Source organism: Notolepis coatsorum (assembly GCF_963971535.1).
Source record: "Notolepis coatsorum genome assembly, chromosome: 17".
Taxonomy (NCBI): Eukaryota; Metazoa; Chordata; class Actinopteri; order Aulopiformes; family Paralepididae; genus Notolepis; species Notolepis coatsorum.
This window is the reverse complement of record NC_140181.1, coordinates 98418461-98440851: the sequence shown is the minus strand read 5'-3', so window position 1 is coordinate 98440851 and position 22391 is coordinate 98418461. Positions and strand designations below refer to the sequence as shown.

At 44.8% G+C, this 22391-nt stretch overlaps 1 protein-coding gene across 1 annotated transcript; it reads right to left on the bottom strand.

Annotated features, from left to right (window-relative positions):
• Positions 1–572: 572 nt before the first annotated feature.
• Positions 573–14127, bottom strand: LOC311244168 (SAM pointed domain-containing Ets transcription factor-like; the record flags this gene model as incomplete). Its single annotated transcript, XM_084333576.1, has 6 exons — positions 573–751; positions 9299–9427; positions 9937–9981; positions 10107–10304; positions 13223–13670; positions 14113–14127. The coding sequence occupies 6 exons, from the start codon at positions 14125–14127 to the stop codon at positions 573–575; spliced, it is 1014 nt and encodes a 337-aa protein (XP_084189702.1).
• Between the last annotated feature and the right edge of the window lie 8264 nt (positions 14128–22391).

The window sequence follows — 22391 nt, the reverse complement described above, 5'->3', positions numbered from 1 at the left end:
CAGTAAAAGGGTTAACCTGTATTGTTGCAGTGAAAGGGTTAACCGTCTGTAGTGTGGTAGTGAAAGGGTTAACCCTTTGCCGTGTGGCAGTGAAAGGGTTAACCTGTATTGTCACAGTGAAAGGGTTAACCATCTGTAGTAGTGTGGCGGTGAAAGGGTTAACCTTCTGTAGTGTGGTTGTGAAAGGGTTAACCCGTTGTCGTGTGGCAGTGAAAGGGTTAACCTTATGTATTGTTGCAGTGAAAGGGTTAACCCTTTGGTAGTGTGGCAGTGAAAGGGTTAAGACACTTCTGAAATGTAAGACTGGATAAATCCCCTAAAGTCAACAGAGAAACAACACCCATCTCTCCAGGGAGGACAGTCCCAGAGCACAGTGACAGGTCGAGAGGCAGGAGTGCATGTTTCAGTAGGCAGTCAATCTTAACAACTAAAGAAGAAATAACAACAGCATGGAACAAGACGAGTGGAGCTTCGGAGTTCTTGTTACTTTTTATGTCCAGCATATTTTCTCTTTGGCCCCTCCTTCATCTCTTGACATCCGCCCGTTCTCTTAAGGTTGATCGTCTTCATCATCACACAGGCTTGACAAACTGGTACACAAGTCTCCGTGAAACGTCGGGTTTGCGGATGATGCCCTTCTTGTAGTACTGGCGTATCGAGCGACTCAGTTTGTCATAGTTCATGGCGGGGCGGTTCTTCCTGATGCCCCATAACCTGGCCACGTATGCGGAGTCTTCTATTTTGAATATTCCTGTGGACAGAATGATTAAAACCATGCTTAGACAGAGTCCAAATAATTTCTCCTTCAACCTCCTGGACAATCGGAAGTTATTTTTATTGAAGAAGTACATACTGTGTGTGTGTGGGCTATGCTATTTGTAGCAGTCTGGAAAATATGGTATATTATTCAGAACTGCTGACTGTGTTTGTAATGTATTGGATATTACATATAGAGTGTCAGCACCATCTACTGGCCACTATTATCATGCCCTGTATTACGTGCAGTCTAGACCCATTAAACCAGCTATAAAGCACGTATCTGTCTCCGGAGTATTCTTATAGATCATAAGAACCCTAATATGTTACAGTGGCGACGAGGACGGTGAATTCTAGGAAGAATATACCTGGGAGGAGACACAACATGCAAACTAGCAACTAAGTTAGTTAATTCCGTGGACTTTGTAGCTCTGAAGAAGAGGAGGCTAACGGAGTAAGCTAAAGCTAGCTGACGGAGCTAACAAGCTAACAAGATGGCTATGTTTAGGATCGGTAACTTATCGGAATATAAGGAGGGACAAGAGGATTTCGAATCTTACTTGGAAAGACTGGACATGTGGATGTTGGCAAATGAAGTGGATGAGGGAAAGAAGGTCAGTGTGTTCCTAACAGCCATTGGAGCAGAAGCATACAGACTTTTGAAAAATCTACTCAGTCCTGACAAGCCAAGTGCAAAGACGTACAAGGAGCTATGTGATACGCTCAGTGAGCATTACAAGCCAAAGCCAATCGTGATTATGGAAAGATTCCGTTTTCAAAAGAGAAATCAGCAGGATGGTGAGTCAATTGCGGAGTATGTAGTAGCATTAAAGCAACTGTCAACTCACTGTGATTTTGGTGCACATTTGAACGATGCACTTCGCGACCGTTTTGTGAGTGGATTAAAAGCCGAAGAAGTGCAAAGGAGACTGTTATCGCGGCAAGCGCTGACGTTCAAGGATGCATGTGAGACTGCATTAGCAATGGAGATGGCATCACTCAATGCACAAGAATTTTCAAGCAAGCTGAAGGAGACGGGGAATGTAAACAGTGTGAGGGAAAATGAAAAAAGGCAGTGGAAAAAGAAATCTGAGCCACACCGTACACAAAAGAGCTGGCAACCAAAACAAGATGGTGACCAAAAGAGCTGGCAACCAAAACAAGATGGTGACCAGAAGGAGTTTAAGCCTTGCTACAGATGTGGGGGTAAGCAGCATTCACACGAGGCATGTAAATTCAAGGATGAAAAGTGCCACAATTGTTCGAAAGTGGGACATATTGCACGGATGTGTAGGAACAGGAAGACGCATTATGTACAACAGGAGGCTGGGGAAAGCGATACAGATGAAGAGCTTTCTGTGTACACAGTGTACACTGCTGCTAACAAAACACATGGCATTCACATCCCTGTTACAGTTGAAGGCAGGGTGGTGAATATGTTACTGGACACAGGAGCTCAAGCAACTCTAGTGTCAGAGACTGTTTACAGAAAGTCGTTAGCTCATCTAACCCTGAGGAAATGCAACACAAAACTGTTCACTTTTACGGGAGAGAGAATCCCCACGCTGGGAGAAGTGACAGTGAATGTAGAATATGAGCGGCAGACAGACAAGTTGCCCCTGGTGATTGTGAAGGGAGACAGACCAGCGCTGCTAGGTTGTGACTGGCTGAAGATACTCAGGCTGAACTGGAGAGAAATATTCACGGTGAGAGCCAGCAGTGACAGTGATGGAGACATGGAGGCTGTGTTACAGAAACACAAGGCTGTGTTTGAGGAAGGCCCCAGCACAATCCGTGAGTTCAAAGCCTCTATCAGAGTAAAGCCAGGAGCCCAGCCCATCATCAGGAAGGCTAGACCGATGCCATATGCCCTCAAAGAACCAGTTGAGAAGGAGCTGGATCGACTGGAAAGACTAGGCATCATATCCAAGGTTGACAGAAGTGAGTGGGCGTCGCCCATAGTCATAGTCCCAAAGCCGGATAAGTCAATCAGGATCTGTGGTGACTACAAGGTAACCATAAACCAGAGTGTGGAGGAAGAAACATACCCACTACCGAACACAGAGGATCTGTTCGCAACATTGGCTGGAGGAAAGTTGTTCACCAAATTGGACTTGTCACATGCATATCAGCAGTTAGAACTGGATAAAGACACGGTGAACACACACCGGGGACTGTATGTGTATCACCGTCTCTCATATGGAGTCTCCAGCGCACCATCCATCTTCCAGGGAGTGATGGATCAAATCCTGCAAGGGCTAGACCACGTGACATGTTTTCTGGATGACATTCTCATCACAGCGGAGTCTAAAGAGGACCACTTGAAAATGCTGGACGAGGTCCTGAGTCGTCTGGGGAGATATGGCGTCAGAGTGAAACGTGCCAAGTGCAAATTCATGGAGAGCAGAGTGGAGTATTTAGGGCACATGGTGGACAGCGAAGGACTCCACCCCACCAAAGAGAAAGTGGAAGCGATAATGAATGCTCCAAGCCCCACAAATGAATCGGAACTCCGTTCATTCATTGGATTATTGAACTACTATGGGAGGTTCATAAAGAACCTGTCTTCTCTGTTACAACCACTGTATGCGCTACTGAAGAAGGACAGACCTTGGAAGTGGACAGTGGAATGTGACCAAGTGTTCAAAAAGGCGACAAACCAGCTGTTAGAGAGCACAGCGGTTGTACATTATGACACCAAGAAGCCAATGAGGCTAGCATGCGATGCATCACCCTACGGGGTGGGTGCGGTGATATCGCACATCATGGAAAATGGAGAAGAAAAGCCCATTGCATTTGCGTCACGCACCCTGACGGATGCAGAGCGTAATTATGCGCAAATTGAGAAAGAGGCTCTAGCCATCATTTTCGGAGTGAAGAAATTTCATAAATACCTCTATGGAAGAAAGTTCACCCTGATCACGGATCACAAGCCGCTCTTGGTGATCCTGGGCCCAAAGTCAGACATTCCTACCCTGGCTGCTCTGAGAATGCAGCGGTGGGCACTGATACTCATGGCGTATAATTATGACATTGAATATTGCAGATCTGCCGATCATGCCAACGCTGATGCGTTATCCAGGCTGCTGAGACGTGACAAGGACAAAACGGCTGAAGATAAAAACATCTTCTACTTCTCAGCAGTAGATGACCTCCCTGTGCATGCAAGCGACATAGCACGGAGCACTCGCAAAGATCCAGTGCTGAGCAAAGTCAGAGAGATCACTTTAAATGGTTGGCCAGACCACATTGAGGATGAGGCTCTCAGACCGTTCTTCATTAGGAGGACAGAGCTATCTGAAGAGCAAGGATGTGTTCTGTGGGGCAGGAGAGTTATTGTTCCTGCAGCGCACAGGGCCAAACTACTGAGTGATCTACACACTGGACACCCGGGGATCTGCCGTATGAAAGCATTTGCAAGATCGTATGTGTGGTGGCCCCACATGGATAATGACATTGAGAAAACAGTACAGCACTGTGGAGCGTGTCAGTCAGAGAGAACACTGCCCGCCGCAGCCCCGCTGCACTGTTGGCAGTGGCCAGCCTGTGTATGGCAGAGGATACACATAGACTTCTGTGAGAAAGACAAACAGTACTTCCTGGTACTCGTTGACAGTCACTCAAAATGGCTCGAAGTTGTTCCCATGACAACCACTACAGCAGTGAAGACCATTGACGTGCTCCGGAACATATTTGCTTCTCAGGGCCTACCAGAAGAAGTGGTTTCAGATAATGGACCACAATTTACATCCTGTGAGTTCAAGCAGTTTCTGAGGAGCAACGGTATCAAACAGACACTGGGGCCAGCATACCACCCCGCCTCGAACGGGGCAGCGGAGAGGTCCGTACGAACCGTTAAAGCAGCACTCATGAAACAGGTTATTGGAGAAGAGGTTCTGCAGACCAAACTGTCACTACAACACAGACTGGCAAACTTCCTGTTGATGTACAGGAGCACACCGCACTCGGTGACAGGAGTCACACCAGCGGAGCTGTTCTTAAAACGTCAACTGAGAACCAGATTCAGTCTACTCAAACCAAGCCTGGCGAGAACAGTTGAAGAGAAACAACTAAAGCAAAAGACCTACCATGACAAAACAACAACAAAGCTGAGAGACCTACAGCCAGATGACCAAGTGCGTGTAAAAAACTTCCGTGAGGGAAAGGAAAAGTGGTTAAGAGCAACAGTGGTAAAGCGCCTCGGACCAGTCAGGTACCTGATCGACGATGGAGGGAGACAGCGCTCAGTCCATATTGACCACTTACTGTTCTCCAGAGAAGAAACACCATACCAACACACCAGTGAAAATGTGACACAGACTCTTGATTGCACAGAGCCGTCTGTCAGACCAACCACTAAAGAGACTCAGATCACCAGGGAGTCCACACCAGGACCAGCTCACACTCCGAGGAGGCCTGCAAATGACAGCCCTGAACCGCCACCACCACCGCAGCGGCAGCAAAGCCCAACACAGCATAAACCATCGCAGAGTACAGCTCAACCCAGAGACACTCTGCCGACACCTGTTAAAGCAAGCAGTCCTACCCTGCGCCGGTACCCGCAAAGAGCGCACAGGACACCAGCAAGGTTCAAGAATGATTAGATGAGACTCAAGCGGGTTAAAGAGAAACGAATGTTCTTTCGTATTAGTGATGTTATGTTCTGGGAATGTTTTAATAGAACAAAAGGCACTTTAAAGATACGGGTGTTGTTATAACGTATTAAGTTATGCCAGTAATTGTTGAAGTGATTTTGGTTATGGGGATAACAAAGGAAAAGAAAAACGAAACAGTACGAGTTTGTATTTACAGGGAAGGAGTGTAATGTATTGGATATTACATATAGAGTGTCAGCACCATCTACTGGCCACTATTATCATGCCCTGTATTACGTGCAGTCTAGACCCATTAAACCAGCTATGAAGCACGTATGTGTCTCCGGAGTATTCTTATAGATCATAAGAACCCTAATATGTTACAGTTTATATCCCTTTTTGTACACAAAGACATTCTAACTCGTGTCATTGATTCACACGAACAATGACACAAACGTCCCCGTCCGAAGAGCATTGGAATACGGATTATAAATTACAGTATTGATTCATATTCTACAGTGCGTCTCCCCTTGTGACTGGCAGGTGGGACCAGCAGGGGGCAGTAGCAGGCAGAGAGTGGCGGAGAGAGCTGAGAGATGATAAAGGGAGGAGCCCAGCGGAAGTCGCTCTCTTCGGCCGTGAACTTGACAACGAGAGGAAACAGCTAACGGGAGCTCTGGATAGCCCCGTTGCTGACGTTTATGCCGGAGTGCCCCGGGAGAGGACAACGGGTGATAGGAAGTACTGGCTAGTGGATACGATATCCTAGCAGTACCAGTGGTATGATATGAACAATAAGTGCAGAGTCAGGCACTAACACTTGTGTTATACTTAGTTACAGTGACGGTATAGTCTGCGTGCCAGAGACGTGCGGGACCTCCAAGCAGTCTGCCCGGGCGTCAACAGCTGTTTGCACCGGAGTGCTGCAGCACACCTGCTCCAGGCTGCCTGCAGGACACGGGGAGTTCTTTACCACCAGCAGAGGTCGTCATCGCCAGCATCAGCTCAGCCAGCGCTGCCTCTCTGCTAGCTCCGCCTGCTGACATCCTCGCGAGAGCGTTCGACGCCATCTTGCCTCCCGGACAACAGTGGAGTGGCGAGGCGGCCATTTCGGATGAGTACAAACGAGCATTGATGCTCCCGATTCCATACACAGTATACAGTGTGGTGCTGCCCGCGGGCGAAGTTAACGTTGTTAACCACAGTTCAATAGGGGACCCCCAGACAATATATACCGGTATTAGGATAGGACTTTTGCAAGGAATTTTGTGGGCTCACTCTTTTATTTTATTCCTTTTCTTTGAGCGTGATAAGGCGTGTATTTCCTAAATAATTCCCGTTCTGTGAATCCCTTTATTCTCTTCCCTATGCTCCCCCCTTCCTTCCCCATATTCTCAACCGGGGACAGTAAGAGTGTAATTCCTTAGAGAAGGTAGATACTGTGTACCGCCCAGACGTGGGCAGCGTTTAGTCTGGGTACCGGAGAGCACTTGGTGCCTGTGTGTAATATTATAATTGACTTATGCTATTGATTCATGCCATTGATTCATGCCAGTAATTATTGTATGGATACTCATGGTGCAGTAATCACCAGACGTAGCATTGTTGTAACTAGGCTGAGTTACAATACAGTCATCCAGAACGGGAGCACTGTGTGTGTGTCTTTCATTATTTCTAACCCTAACCCTAACCCTTTGATACGGGTAATATATGTAATCGTAACCCCTTGCTATTCTACCTTTTCCATTTCCATTGTAAGGGTTCTGGTGTCGCTAAGGGAGGGTACTGCTTGCGGGGGGAACCAAGTTATTTCTCTACCATCCGGTCATTAGGTGTGGGAGGGCAAAAGGGGCAACTGTGGAGGGTGAGGGTGTGTTGGGGAGTACTGCTGACTGCTCCACAGAGAGGGAGGAAGACCAGAGTACCGGACCAGGTTTGTAAACCCTGGGCCTCATCCATCCCCACTGCCAGCCTCCAGTTGACGCTCCGGACCCCAAAGACGGAGGTGCAGCTGGCCAGAGTGCTACTGTGTCTCGCTACCTATTGACCGCACACCACAGTTCCCACGAAGCAGGGATAATCCACCCTGCTACATATTGTAAACTACTAACGCGTCGGTCATGGTCAAGCAGCTCCTGCTAACGGGTCTGAACCTTGAGCTCAGCTGGTTAGTGCGGCCGCCTGTGGATCCTATGGGCCCAGGTTCAAATCCACTCGTTTACATTGGTGACAGAAGTGGGGTCCCACTGCCCTGTGAATCTGTATCCAGGTTCACGTAGAAATGGGGGTGGGATCATGGTGCCTTAACCCCCGGGGGAAAGTGTGCGCTTGGACGAAAGAACGTGCGAGGACGCACTTCTCGGTCGGGAGAACGACTGTAAACTACTAACGAGTCAGTCGCAGTCAACCAGCACCTGCTAGAGGGTGTGACTCTTTAGCTCAGCTAGTTAGTGCAGCTGCCTGCGGATCCTATGGTCCCAGGTTCAAATACGTTCCGTTACACTATTCTTGTCATGCTAAACTCATAACTTTCACCTACTTCTCTTCTCAGCCTACTTTTACAAACCTCCAGTCAGCTCACCTTTCTCCCGGTTGAGCCAGCGGATACAGCGGCTGTACAAACCATCCAGTCAGCTCACCTTTCTCTCGGTTGAGCCAGCGGATACAGCGGCTGTACAAGCTGGACAAGCTGATCGAGCTGGGTCTGAGCTCCGCCCTGAGCGCCTGGGTACTGGACTTTCTGAGTGAAAGACCCCAGGCGGTCAGGGTGGGGGGTCAGACCTCCAACACCATCACCCTGAGCATCGGGTCCCCCCAGGGCTGTGTTCTAAGCCCCCTGCTGTACTCACTCTACACACACGACTGTGTGGCCAAGTTCAGCTCCAACTCCATAGTGAAGTTTGCAGACGACACGGTGGTGGTGGGGCTGATCTCGGACAACGACGAGAAGGCCTACCGGGAGGAGGTTGAGGTACTGGAACGCTGGTGCCAGGACAACAGCCTGCTCCTGAACATTGGTAAAACCAAGGAGCTGATCGTGGATTATAGGAGAGGACAGCAGGAGACACACACACCACTGATGATTAACGGGGCTACCGTGGACAGGGTGAGCAGCTTTAAGTACCTGGGGGTCCACATCTCAGAGGATCTGACATGGTCAACACACATAGACACAGTAGTAAAGAAGGCGAAACAGCGCCTCTACCACCTGAGACAGTTAAGGAAGTTCAGAGTATCGGGGAAGATACTCCAGTCCTTCTACTCAGGAGCTGTAGAGAGCATCTTGACTGGAAACATCACTGCCTGGTATGGAAACAGCACGGCACAAGACAAGAAGGCCCTACAGAGAGTGGTGCGCTCAGCCGAGCGTACCACGGGTATTGCACTACCTCCCCTGCAGGTTCTATACAACAAGAGGTGCAAATCCAGAGCCTGCAGGATAATGAAAGACCCTCACCACCCCAATAACAGCCTGTTCCAGCTGCTGAGGTCAGGCAGACGCCTGCGAACCCCAGCTACTAGGACAGAGAGGCTTAGGCTCAGCTTCTTCCCCCAGGCCATCAGAGTCCTGAACAATGAACATTGAGTACCACTGTAACACTTTAGCATGAGCGGGCACACACTCAGACCGCACGCACCCTCACTTATTGCCAAAAGGAAAGGCCACTTTAAATTAGTATTAGCAACAGTAACAGTGTATTGCACTACTATTACTACTACTGTTAACTGTTAACTGTTACCCGTTATTGCACAAATTTATTGTTACCTGCTACCTGTTATTGCACAAATGTATTGCACAATTTTTTTTGTATTGGATTCTATTATATGTTATATGTTGTACCAATTGCACATCGTTGCGGGCAAGACCACCCGCATTTCATTGTATGCCGTGACAAATAAAACTCTTGACTTGACTTGACTTGACTTGAACCATCCAGTCAGCTCACCTTTCTCTCGGTTGAGCCAGCAGATACAGCGGCTGTAGTTGTGAGGTTTGAGGAGCAACTCCCGGAGGAACTGCCAAAGGTGTATGGGCTGGCGGGTGGAGACCACATCTGGCCAAGGATCATCAGCACCTGGATGTGGTAATGGAGAGAGTTGAGAGACCGAGGGTTTGGTACAACATATTTGACATCATCCTGCATCCTGGAAGTAGGCTATAATTATTCCTGTTACATTTTAACCATAGAATAGAAGTACTTTATTGATCCTGAGGAAAATTCAGCACTAAAGATCGCTCACAATAAACATTTAGGTAGTCAAAAATGTAAAATAAGAATAATAATACAGTAAAAAATGTAAATGTCCAGGAAGATATGAGTTTATACTGTTAGTGAGGCACATTGAGGCGTTATATAGTCTGATGGCCGTTGGAATGAAGGACTTCCTGTGACGTTCAGTGTTGCATCTTGGTAACACTGAACACTGAACGTGCTCCTTCTATCGGCCAAGTCCATGGGTGGGAGGGGTTGTCCATGATGGCGTGGAGCTTAGCAAGGCTCCACCTCTCTGACACCACCGCCAGTGTGTAACATGTGTGTAAGATCTCGATTGATGAAAGATCTACATTTTGAGATTGACTTACCAGATTTGCCATTTCCTTGTGGGCAGCGTTCCTTCATACCTGCAGCTAAAGAAACAACAAAAGCAGAGAGCCACATCTTCATTGTCTACATTCTCCTCACACAGCGAATGTGGCAGACGTTCAATCATTGAATAATTGCAGAGTTAACGTGTCTTCGTGTCGTCTCTTACCTGATCTCCAGATGTCCAGGTGGGCATGCAGCACGTCTCCGCACTGTAGCGAGCGCTGTCTGAAGTGCTCCTCCGTCATGGAGCACAGGTCCTTCCCGGTCAGCTCCTGGAACACCTTGCACACCTGTGGCAGCCGGTACAGGTGCTCCGACCACAGCAACCACTTTTGGACCTGGATACAGTTCCAGTCCGTGGGGTCTGAGGAAGAGGAAGGTCTGCTTTAGTGCTTGTAGCCCTGCCTGAGGCCTTGTAAGCCTGGACACAACTTCAGTCCGTGGGGTCTGAGGAAGAGGAAGGTCTGCTTTAGTGCTTGTAGCCCTGCCTGAGGCCTTGTAAGCCGAATATTCTCCCAGGGTCATTGGGAGATTGGCGGTTGGCTTTTGGCTTTCCCACGCGGGGGACCCAGGCATGAATCCCAGTTGGTTTATGCGGATTTATCTCCTTTGCACATCTCACCAGTATTCAGCTTTGGATTTCCTATGTGTGGGACATTATATACATCCACATATTGTGATAACACAATGTTGGTCTGTCCCTCTAATGTATTGTTAGCACTTGGGTTGAGATGGGTGTCTCTTTCTACATTATCTAACATGCACACAAGGCAAAGCAGATGACATATAACTGGGCGCTGTCCATCAAACATTTATTATAACAATTCTATTACTTTAGATACGGGATGTTCTGCTGTGTTGTTTTCACTGCATGATTCCTTGGAAAAGTTCCTGGTAAGAGCAAAGTTATTGAGAATGGGAGATGGTGTATTGTCAACAGAGGAGTTTGCTCAAGGCGGGCAAGGCCTCACGCTGCTGCTCTTAGCGGAGAGTGTCAGTTACATCAGCAAGGAGGGTGATATGGTTGAAAAGTAACAAATGATGGCCTTTAAAGGTTTGTTTGATTTGCTATTAGGCTACCAGGTATGCCAATAGTTTGAGCAATGATAGACTGCCTGCTTAAAAGGCTCTTTGTTTAAATCCATTTAGTTGTACAGAATGTGATATTAAAGGCGGCTAGGTGGCGCAGTGGGCAAGGCGCTCACCACCAATGTAGGAGACGCTGGGTTCGAGCCCAGCTCTCCACATTGCTATCAGCTTGGCTGGTCGTTCATACTAATACATTTGGCAGTATTAGGGGGTGGGAAGCTGATGCGTGGGGATCGGACGTTGTGGACAGCGACTCCTACAGGTCGGTTTGAGGCTTGTGCAAAGTACACAGTATTGCGCAAAATACCACTCCCAACTCAGGCTGCAGTAGTTCCGTCAATCTAGATCCAATCTCGAAAATGATTGTGGATCGTTGTAGCCAATGAGTGTGGCTTCCAATGATACCCCATGTGGGGATGTGTGAATCAGGGATCTAGGTGAACAACTAAATTCTTTAACAGGAAGCCAAATTAATTGAAGTCTATGAGAAAACTGAGTCTTTCTTTGTACACAGTTTACCAAAATCACTCCTAATCACTCATTTTTGAATGGATCTTTATGAAATTTGGATATGTACTACATAAGGCTTCATGCTATGGCTCCGTCTGGATTTGTAAGCCATACCACCTTCTGGGGAAATACTACCTCTGGACTACTAACTACTACATAAAAACTTGAGTAACAAGTTTTTCTACAACTCAAGTTCAGACCTATGTTACTCTATTACGTTAGCACTAAAAGTGAATTTTTCTGGAATCAGAAACTTCAGAATGTCATCTTTCAAAAGAGACCAGGCTCATGCATGTGCTATAAGTATAAAGTATGTTGTTTTGGTTTGCAAAAAAAGTATGCAGTCCTCAAAAACGAAAACTAAAATGGCCAATTTTGGGGGCGCTTGCTAAGAGGTTTCGTCCAAATCTGTTCTTACCAAGGTATGTTGCATGATGAATCCCACTCATTCTTAAATTCAAATGCGCGTTCGCGCTAAAAACATTTGCATACAGACACGCCCGCCATCTCCTTATAAGGCGAATGAGGCGTGTGTAAAACAGCAGAGTTTCAGCATCTGATCGCTGTCTGATCCATTCAACAGGAAGCGATTTGCGACTGATCTCAAAATTACACACGCACACAAACACACACACGTCTCACGACTCAGTGCATGTGTGTGTGTGTTCCTGTGGGTCGCTCATCGCATGTGTGTGTGTTAATCTGATGACAAATAAAGACTTATACTTGTACTTATACCGTGTACTGTATAGTGCGAAATAAATCGTTCCAGCAAAGTAGGCTTTGTCAATACTGAAAGACTGCGCGCTTGTCAATAACCCCTAGTGGCTCGGGTGTGCATATTTTGTAATACAATATATATATCGAATTAAAGACCCATTTGTTGCCTGTGGATAGCCCTTTCAGGTGACAGAATCCATTGAGCGGTTCTCGAATTGTTATTTGTCAATACTGAAAGACTGCGCGCTTGTCAAGAACCAATCATGCAGTAGGTTGGGAAATACTGGATCTGTCACCTGTCATCTCTCTCTGAAAGGTCCCTGTGGCTAAAACCCCGAATTCGCTCAGAACTTATAGGAGCAGAGAAGAGAGGAGAGGAGAGGAGATGTTGTAAATATGCGTTCTATGCGTACGCCTGGGCAGCCAGCATCTAGCTGTTCTAACAGCAATATATAATCCATTTCAGAAGAAGACTGCACGCAATAAGTTATAATAATAATTATTATTATTGGAAAGTTCTGGGTTTATAAAGTTGTATTTGGGGGTATTTGGGGGCAATTGACCAATGGTTTGCTTTCAACCCATGAACTCCTTCCTCTCTCACCTTTTTATATATATTTGTTATTTATACTAAAACTGTATTGTATTGTTTGTTTTGTAAAGTGTCTTTGAGCATTAGGAAAAACACTATATAAATCTGATGTATTATTATTATTATTATTATTATTAGGAATGGTAGGCTTTTTTAAATGTTTTTCTCGTGGGTAAGAGTTTCTTATCTGGGTAAGAGTGCTCTCGACCACTCTTAGAATTTGGTCTTGCCTGAGAGAAAAGCAACAATAAGAAAACATTGCTGAATCCCAGGTAAGAACAAAATAAGAGGAAATGCTAGTTAAGAACAAAATCTGTTCTTATATCGCTTCATGAATGAGGCCCATGTTCAGTAAGGTCTAGGTGTCCTACCTGGTGTGATGTTGAGAAGCTTGCAGGCTGTGTCTATGTCCTTCAACACCTCCCCTACCACCATGGTCTGGACCTGCTCCAAGCAGCGCTCTTCCACCTGACTACTCTGCTGCTCAGGGGGGTGGGGACACAGGCTACTGTGACTACTGACAGCGGGGCACTGCTCTGGGTCCTTGGAGGGGGGCAGAGGAGCCGCTACCTCCGCCATCTTCAGGAGCCACGAGGCGTCCTCCTCAGGAACCAGTCTGTCACAGCAGGGTATATAGACGCCGGGCCAGCTGAGTTCGGGGAGCGCCAACAACAGGCTACGGGGCGGTTTAACGTCCTCTTCCTCATCCTGCCAGCAGGGGGTGGCGGTGTCCGTGTGGGGGTGGGTGTAGAGAGGCAGGTGTGTGGTGCTCCCCACCTGGTGGCAGCCGGGACACCCCAGGCTAACGCCTCTACTGCACTGGAACAACAAAGCAATAATTTCAGAAACACAAAGGCTGTATACATTTGCGTGCATCACAGCACACTTTACATTGCGTGTTTGTTTTAGGTGGTGTGTTGATCCAATTAAGTGACGAGGTTAGAAGCAGAAGAGGTCTCTTTGCTTTATTAAAGGTGCTGTGAGAGGTATTATTTTGTTAAAATAAGTGTTAGCTACCTTCTGACAGCCATCACTTATTTGAGTTGAGTTTAGTTGAGTTGAGAGATATATAGTCAGTAACGTGGGTCTCTCAGTCCCTCCACTCTGCTGTAAACACAAAATACATGTTCTGGTATCCCATTCCCACTTTATCCAATCAGGAGAGATAACCCTAGATATATATATATATATTTATTTTTTTACTTATTTCAAGAAATCTTGCCAAGCCACATTTGCTTACTGCACTGGCAGATTAGTTTACTTGTTTCAGGCACATATTTCCTTAATACTAGTTTTTGAAGTGGGAACAGGATATCAGAAAGTGTATTTTGTGTTTACTGTTAATTAATGACCAAACACCACCAATTAAAGGCCCCTCCCACCACCCTCTAGCTAGTGCTCTGTCTCTCTGTCCACATCTATACGTCACAGCTTCGTTTTCTAGTCTAACTTACACCGGAAGAAACTCACAGGTAATAACGTTTTTCCCCTAGCAACGGGGGCCATCCCCATAGCCCCGCCCCTTCTCTCGTTACTAAGTGACACAACGCCATGGCAACTGCGCTCTGGTCACCTCTGACACACTAACGTCCTTTCTCTATCTCTCCCCATAGCTCTCTCTCTCTCTCTCTCTGACCTTAGCTCCTCTGTTGATGTTAACAACTCGGCCGATGGTGTCCTTGGCACTCACACACCCTGCTTGCTGCTCTCTACCGTGGAAACACACACTGGCTGCCGGCTACTTTTAAAATCTATAGATCCGTCTGAGTAGATGCTGTCATCTACAGATATTTACATTATGTACACATTGAAAAACAGGGCTATTCTATCAGTACCTTTAAGACAGATCCTCATGGTTGTGAAATGATAATAAACTGTATTAACAGATTGCAGAATGGGTACAATACAGTACAGCTGATTGATTGATTGATTGATTGATTGATTGATTGATTGATTGATTGATTGATTGATTGATTGATTGATTGATTGAAAACTTTATTAACAGATTGCAGAATGGGTACAATACAGTACGGCTCAATACACACAATTGTTAAGGGGATGCAGACCAGAGAAAGACTTTTGTCTTGTTTACATCAGGGTCCCCCATTTTCAATTCATAATGACATTTATGACATACGCAACATACAGATATATATCATGACACTCTGACATACAGGTATACAGTACTGTAACATGTGTGACATACACAGGGGCGTAGCTGAGGGGGGGTCGCTTAGGATGATTCCAAGGGCCCAGCACTGGCCCCCCCCAGCTACGCCCCTGTGTATGTCACACATGTTACAGTACTGTATACCTGTATGTCAGAGTGTCATGATATATATCTGTATGTTGCGTATGTCATAAATGTCATTATGAATTGAAAATGGGGGACCCTGATGTAAACAAGACAAAAGTCTTTCTCTGGTCTGCATCCCCTAGTATTATTGATGCTCTCATTGATACTATGTTTGTTTCTGAAGTGTGTGTGTGTGTGTGTGAGATATATAGAGAGAGAGGGGGGGGCTTTGGTAGACTATTGCATTGGTCCATTCATTGAAGATGAACGCAATGCGACATCCTTTACTAGGCTCACCCACCAACAGTGCAGGTGCTGAACTGCTGATCCGAATGTATAGGTAAAAACCATATTATGCGTTTTCATCAATAAAAAATGGCCCAAAAAAAATCCGCGCGCGCGCTCGCATTCACTGGGGGCCTACAAATACATTCTTTCATGGGGCCCAGAATCTGGAGCTACACCCCTGGACATACAAGATATGCAAATATACAGTACTGTTAAACAGAGATCCTAACAGAAACTATATACATACAAGGGGGAGGAAACTGTACATTAGGAGGGGGTGGGAGGGGGGATTTTGACATTTACGGGGGCCATACAGATATATATCATGACATTTATGACAATACATGACATACAGGTATACAGTACTGTTACATTTGTGACATACAAGATATGCAAATATACAGTACTGTTAAACAGAGATCCTAACAGATAATATATACATACGAGGGGGAGGAAACTACATTAGGAGGGGGTGGGAGGGTGGGTTTGTACATTTATGGGGGCCAGTTTCGAATTTCAGCCTCCCGTAGGTGCTCTTTGAGAGCGGTTTTGAAGGTGGGTAGTGATTCACATTTTTTACGTCTGTGGGTAGGGCGTTCCACATTGATGTGGAATAATTGTGAAACGTGTTTAGACCCTTGTTTGTGCCGAATCTGGGTTGAACATGATTTGTGGAACTCCCTCTGGTGTTGTGGTTGTGGTATTCACTGACCTTTGGGAAGTATTTCGACATGTACATGGGTACCTTAGTGGTGTAGTGTATTTTGTAGACCAGGCCCATTGCAAGTTGCTGTACTCTGTCGTCTACTACAAGCCATCCTAGGTTGTCAAAATGGGCAGGGGTGAGGTGGGTTTTAGGAGTAAGGTCAAGCAGTAGTCTGACCAGTTTGTTTTGTGATGTTTGTAATCTTGTTTTTAGTGCCTTTGAGGTGCTTTGGTACCATGAGGTGCAAGCATAGTCGTAGTACCCTTGAATGAAGGCTCCTGCTAGAGTCTTCAGGGTATTCTTGTTTACCAGAGAGGAGATCCGGTACAAGAATCTTGTTCGTTGGTTGACTTTTTTTTATTACATTGGATGCCATTTTGTCACAGGAAAGATTTGCCTCTAGGATGGAACCCAGGTATGTAATTTCATCTTTCCTTGTGACAATATTGTCACCCACTGTAACAGAGAAGACGTTGGTTTTGCTGAGTTTGTTATTTGATCCGAAGAGAATGGATTCTGTTTTACCCAGGTGTAATGATAGTTTGTTATCAGCAAGCAAGCCAGGTGCAGATTCTGCCGAGTTCTGAGCTGAGGGTTTTTTCAACCTGTAACTTGTTCTTGTCAGAGACCAGCAGGGCTGAGTCGTCCGCGAACAGGAACAAGTTGCAGTCACAATACTAACAACTGCTAAGAGGATGAAGACCAGACAAATACTTTCATCTTGTTTACATAATGGTCCTCCATTGTCAGGGGTTACATGTAATCAGAATACGAATCAGATTCAGAATCAGAAAGGTCTTTATTGCCAAGTAATTTTACACATAAAAGGAATTTGATTTGGTCATTTTTTGGTGCGGCATTAACTGACAGACAAGTACGGTAGAGTCAAATAAAAAGGCAGAATAAAACATGGAATATAAACTAAATTAAAATAGAAGCACAATAGAATATGATATAATTATAAAATTAAAAGTATAAAAATAGGCCAGTAATGGGATTATCCTACAGTAATCTGATTGCAAAGAGTTGAAGTTACTGATTACAATTTTAATCAGTAATCTGTAACTTTTTAAAGTACCCTTCCCAACCTTGGAGCTTTTTCCCCCAACAGGCCTCATCAGTGTGGACGACATGTCTGTCTTCTTCTAACCACAGACACATAAATGCTACTTTCATTGTTGACATGCGTTGACAGCGTACTGTATGATTTACACCTTCCGACATAGTGCCGCATTGATGTGGAACTGGAACCATACCCAAATTCCTAATATTTAAACAGTAGTAAATCCTAAAGTAAACTTGACATTTTATCAATAGAGTCTGTGGGTACTTTGAAAACATGAAAGCAACCAATCAACTTTTTATGACTGGTACACTTTGTCACCGTACAAGCTAATTATTTGCGAGCGTCAGTGTGAATTTGATATCCATAATCTGTAAGAAATCCTACAAATACTGCAGATTTTGGACTTTGGAAAAACTGGATTGTTTTTCAAATGTTTTATCAATGGAACATTATTTACTGAACCTCAGACACAGAGCCTAGTGTGAACTTAAAGTTTAAATCAATTCACTTTAATTTCAAAATGTAAACAGGAAGTGTTGTTTACTTGCTGATGATGGAACATTCGTTCAACTTTTAGTAGTTTGGACAATACAACCTTTTTCATGCCAAAGGTTTTAATATTTAATATCCACTTTCTGGATTCATAGAATTGAACGCTGTTTGATCGCAACCATGCATGCATGGTGTAAACTGAAACCAAACACTTCAATCAAAACATAAGAGGTATGTATGCCAAATCTTACTGTATAATTTGTCAGTATAAGATGAACAGAGTGAAAAGTGTCCTCGATACTATAGGTCGCTAACAGAACAGCAAAACCCAGGGCAGGCAGCAGTTCTCAAGTGTTTTTGGTCATCGAGAAACATTTGAGGTTACCGTTAACGTAACATGCCCAAATGATGGGAAATGTGCTTACTGTCTTCTCCAGAGTCAGACAATAAGATATACCAATTCCCTCTCTGTGCGTTTAGTAGAAAGCTATTCAGCTGTAAGCTAGCCTAGCTTAGCACAAATTAATGGAAGCGGATACGGATCAGCTAGCCTAGCTTAAAACTCCACTTCCATTCATTTGTGCTAAGCTAGGCTAGCTTTCAGCCGGATAGCTTTCTACTGAACGCACAAAGAGGGAATTGGTATCTATTGTCAGACTTTGGCAGTTTTTTGCTAATGTAAGAATATCTATAAATCTATCTATCTATAAATCTACCATATCTATCTACCATACTGTATCTATCCGTCTATATTTATATCTATTGTAAATGACATAAGCAGTGTCTACAATGAATGTCTGTTATTTACTGTGTTAAAGCTGGCAAATTCTATTTGTGCTCACAGCAGGGAATGTCATACATTCATGTGGACCTACAACGGTTGAGCTCAGCTGTAATCCTAGACTCTATAGCTGAAGTCCTATTATAGAAGAACCAATAGCTATTTCCTTGTTTGGTTTTCAAATATTTTCTGAAGAAGCATTTTCCTTGGCTTATGGACGTGATATAAGTCACTTGTTTCTTTCTGTTCTGGGAAGATGTCTTGGCGTCGCCACGCTACAGTATACAGTACAGCATTCATTTAATTAATTCATTTAACATTTTATTTTGGATTTCCTGGTGTTTTTGTTTTGTTCTTGATTCATTCAGTGATGTTTCTTCTTGAGTTGTTTAAAGAAGACGTGTCTGGCCCATTGGGACATTACCGTGTGTTGTCGGGCCTTACAAATACATTTTGATTTGATTTGATTTGATTTGATGAGTATATTCTGCCCGTTGCAATATACGTTTCCCTTGCAACGTATTCCTTTCCTGTCTGTACTATTGCTTGATTCACTCTTGAATAAACCTCTGAAAGATGTTTTCTACCTTTCATGAGTGAATATTATCAGATAAACACCACTATCTTCTTGGCTGAGATTGGAGAAGACGGCAAGCGTATTTCCCATGACGTTGGCGTGTTCCTTTGACTGCGACAGAGAGTACGGCACCACCAGAATCCAAGGGGCAGGTCACTGTGGGCATGAGCTGTGCCGGACCTGTGGGGTGCAGTCTCCTCTGACACACTCACCACAGAATCTCTAGCTTTATGTTCTATTGATCTATTTAAATCTATTCAATCTATTCACACACTACACCCATAAAGCAAGCTGGTGAATCATGACAGTGGGATTGTATGACCTGTACAGTATATGATGCCGTTGTTTGTGCACCAACTGCTGCTTCCTAGATTGATACAAATATGTATGATTGATCTTTGTATGATGATTTGATATATTGAAAATATCTTTTGAATGTTGTGTTTTTTTATTTTTTTTTACAATAATTTGTGATGCCATCACACACACTGGCATTTAAATGGTTACAATTATAAAATGCATTTAATATTAGGTGGTTATAATCAGGGCTGTAGTTGAATAAAAGATTTATGGGAAATAAAGTGGAAAATTATTTCAACATATAATATATTTATGACGAGTGTGATTGGCCGACTTTGATTGTCCGAAATGTTCAGATACCCCCCCCCCCCCCCCCCCCCCGAATGCAAAAAAGAAAAAATTATGAATATTTTTAAAATAATTTTTTGTATCATTCCATTTGGGCTGTGGGGAGTGCTTAATTAATGTCTGAAGGAGTAGACTGAAGGCTTCTTGTCCTCTGCAAAAGCATGCAGGGAGGTGTAGTCTGACGTCACTGGTTGTTCCACCCGTATAGGGATTCATCATTGGGAAAATGGATTATCGGCTATTGTAACAATTCTGCCACATGGAAATTGAAAAGCTTTCCATTTTTGCACAAGATTTGTTCCCTTCTATCACTAACAGATGCGGGCAGAAACGTTTGTTCGTTTTTGAGGACTGCATACCTTTTTTGCAAACCAAAATACTATACTTTATACTTATAGCACATGCATAAGCCTGGTCTCTTTTGAAAAATAACATTCTGAAGTTTATGATACAATAAAGAAAGATCACTTTTAGTGCTAATGAAATAAAGTAACATAGGTCTGAACTTGAGTTGTAGAAAAACTTGTTACTCAAGTTTTTCTGTAGTAGTTAGTAGTCCAGAAGTAGTATTTCCCTAGAAATTCGTATGGCTTAAAAACTCCCGAGATCCATAGCCTGAAGCCTTATGTAGTACATGTCCAAATTTCATAAAGATCTGTTCAGAAATTAGTGATTATGAGTGATTTTGGTAAACTGTGTATAAAAGAAAAGCTCAGTTTTCTCATAGACTTCAATTCATTCCGCGTTTTTTCTCTTCCTGTTTTCGCTCGTGAGTTTTTCAATAATTTTCGAGATCGCCAAATGATTGACGGAACTAGAGCCCCAAGAGTCGGGAGTAGTATTTGCACAATATCGTGTACTTTGCGCAAGCCTCAAATATCGGCATGTAACTCGAGAACCGCTTAAAGGATTTTGTCACCTGAAAGGGCTATCGACAAATGGGGCTTCAATTCGATATATATATTGTATTAAAAAATATGCGCACCCGAGCCACTAGAGGTCGCCAAAGTGCCTGTGGGCAAATCGTCTTCAAAAAGGCCCACATGTATGCCCTTGCAGCTTAAGAGTAATTAAGCATTTTTGGTTGAAATTAAATTCTGCGATTTTTATTAATGATTAATTGCGAATATTTTCATGTTGAGCTATAGATTGTGGATGAATAAGCACAGAAAGGTACACCATGCAAATGTTAATGCTTTATTTGTTTTAAACGAGACAATTTCGAAATGGGCAATGGGGAAATACATTGCGTTGGACAGAGGGTGGAACACGAAAAGCGGCAATGATGTAACCACTACACCTCCCTATTGGTCCACTGATGGATACATCTTGATATTTGTCTAGTCTAGTGTGTTCATTAGATGGGTGAAATCCTCTTTCAGTGCCTCTGTGCCTGTTTTCTTAGGCAGTTAGCCTTGCTGGTATGCACGCCATTAGTGTTAAGGCCTCTACATGCTACAGCAAATTCAAAGCAACTTCAACACAACATCGGCGCAATTTCAGCGCGCTTGTTGCAGACAGTCTTGTAGACTGTGTTGCGAGGACGTTGCGTACCTGTCTCCAAAATCTAATCTAAAGACCCGTTGCGTTGGTATTGCGTAGCAGTGATTGGTTGGTAGTGAATGGGGGCGGGGCTGTCTGTCACTTCTAGTGTTTTCCTGGCTCGAGACCAAAAGAAAACTTTCTGACAGGAGCTCGAGACCAAAAGAAAACTTTCTGACAGGAGCTCGATAGCTAGTGTATTGTTTCATTACACTTGTTTAATTGTTTGTTTAAAATGAATCAAATGCAGGAACGTATTGCAGAGGAGGTCCGAAAGTACAAACATTTATATAATAGCGGGTCTAAAGACTACAAGGATAGCATTATGACGATGAATCCGTGGAAGGAGATTGGGGAAACAATGGGGATGGACTGGGTTGATGTGGCGATATAACGTTAGGTTATGACTATAACCAAGTTCTGTTAGTTAGGGGCGATGCTTGGCATCGCCTTCTGCACTCGTGCACGTGCACGCGTACTGAATAAACCACAAATGTACCTCTAATACCAGTATTAGTCTGACCACACCCCTCATCAGCTTACCTTCATAAGCAGGTGTGTGGTCACCTGCTCTCCTCCTTCCCAAGCTTTCACCACAAGGTGAGGACAAGGGCTGCAGCGGCGTCCGATGCCAAGCATCGCCCCTAACTAACAGAACTTGGTTATAGTCATAACCTAACGTTCTGTATCGTTAGTGGCTTAGCTTGGCATCGCCTTCTGCACAAGGGAGGCCAAGCGGAGCCACTTGGCTGACAAATACACCCCGCTGACAGCCCCCCAAAACCATCAGAACAGGGAGGGCCGAGCCCCCCCGACCCCCCCTAATGGAGGGTAGCCCCCCTATTAGGGACGTCACGGGAGGGCGACGGACCCGACCGTGCGAAGAGGCACTCAAGCAACTCAACGCACAGGGTGAGCAGACCGTGGCTTGACCCCACGACTACACACACGCACAACCCGCATGCCACCCGGGAACGAACGGAGGAACAACCTCGTTACTGCCCCCAGAATCACGGGGTCAAGGGCAAACCCAACCCCGTGGCAAGGCCGTAGCAGCGGAGCACGAAGGAAGACCCAGACCCACCAAAAGGACTGGACTCCCTGGAATGGGGGCCCGGAGAAGTCCATGATGCCAGCATCAAGA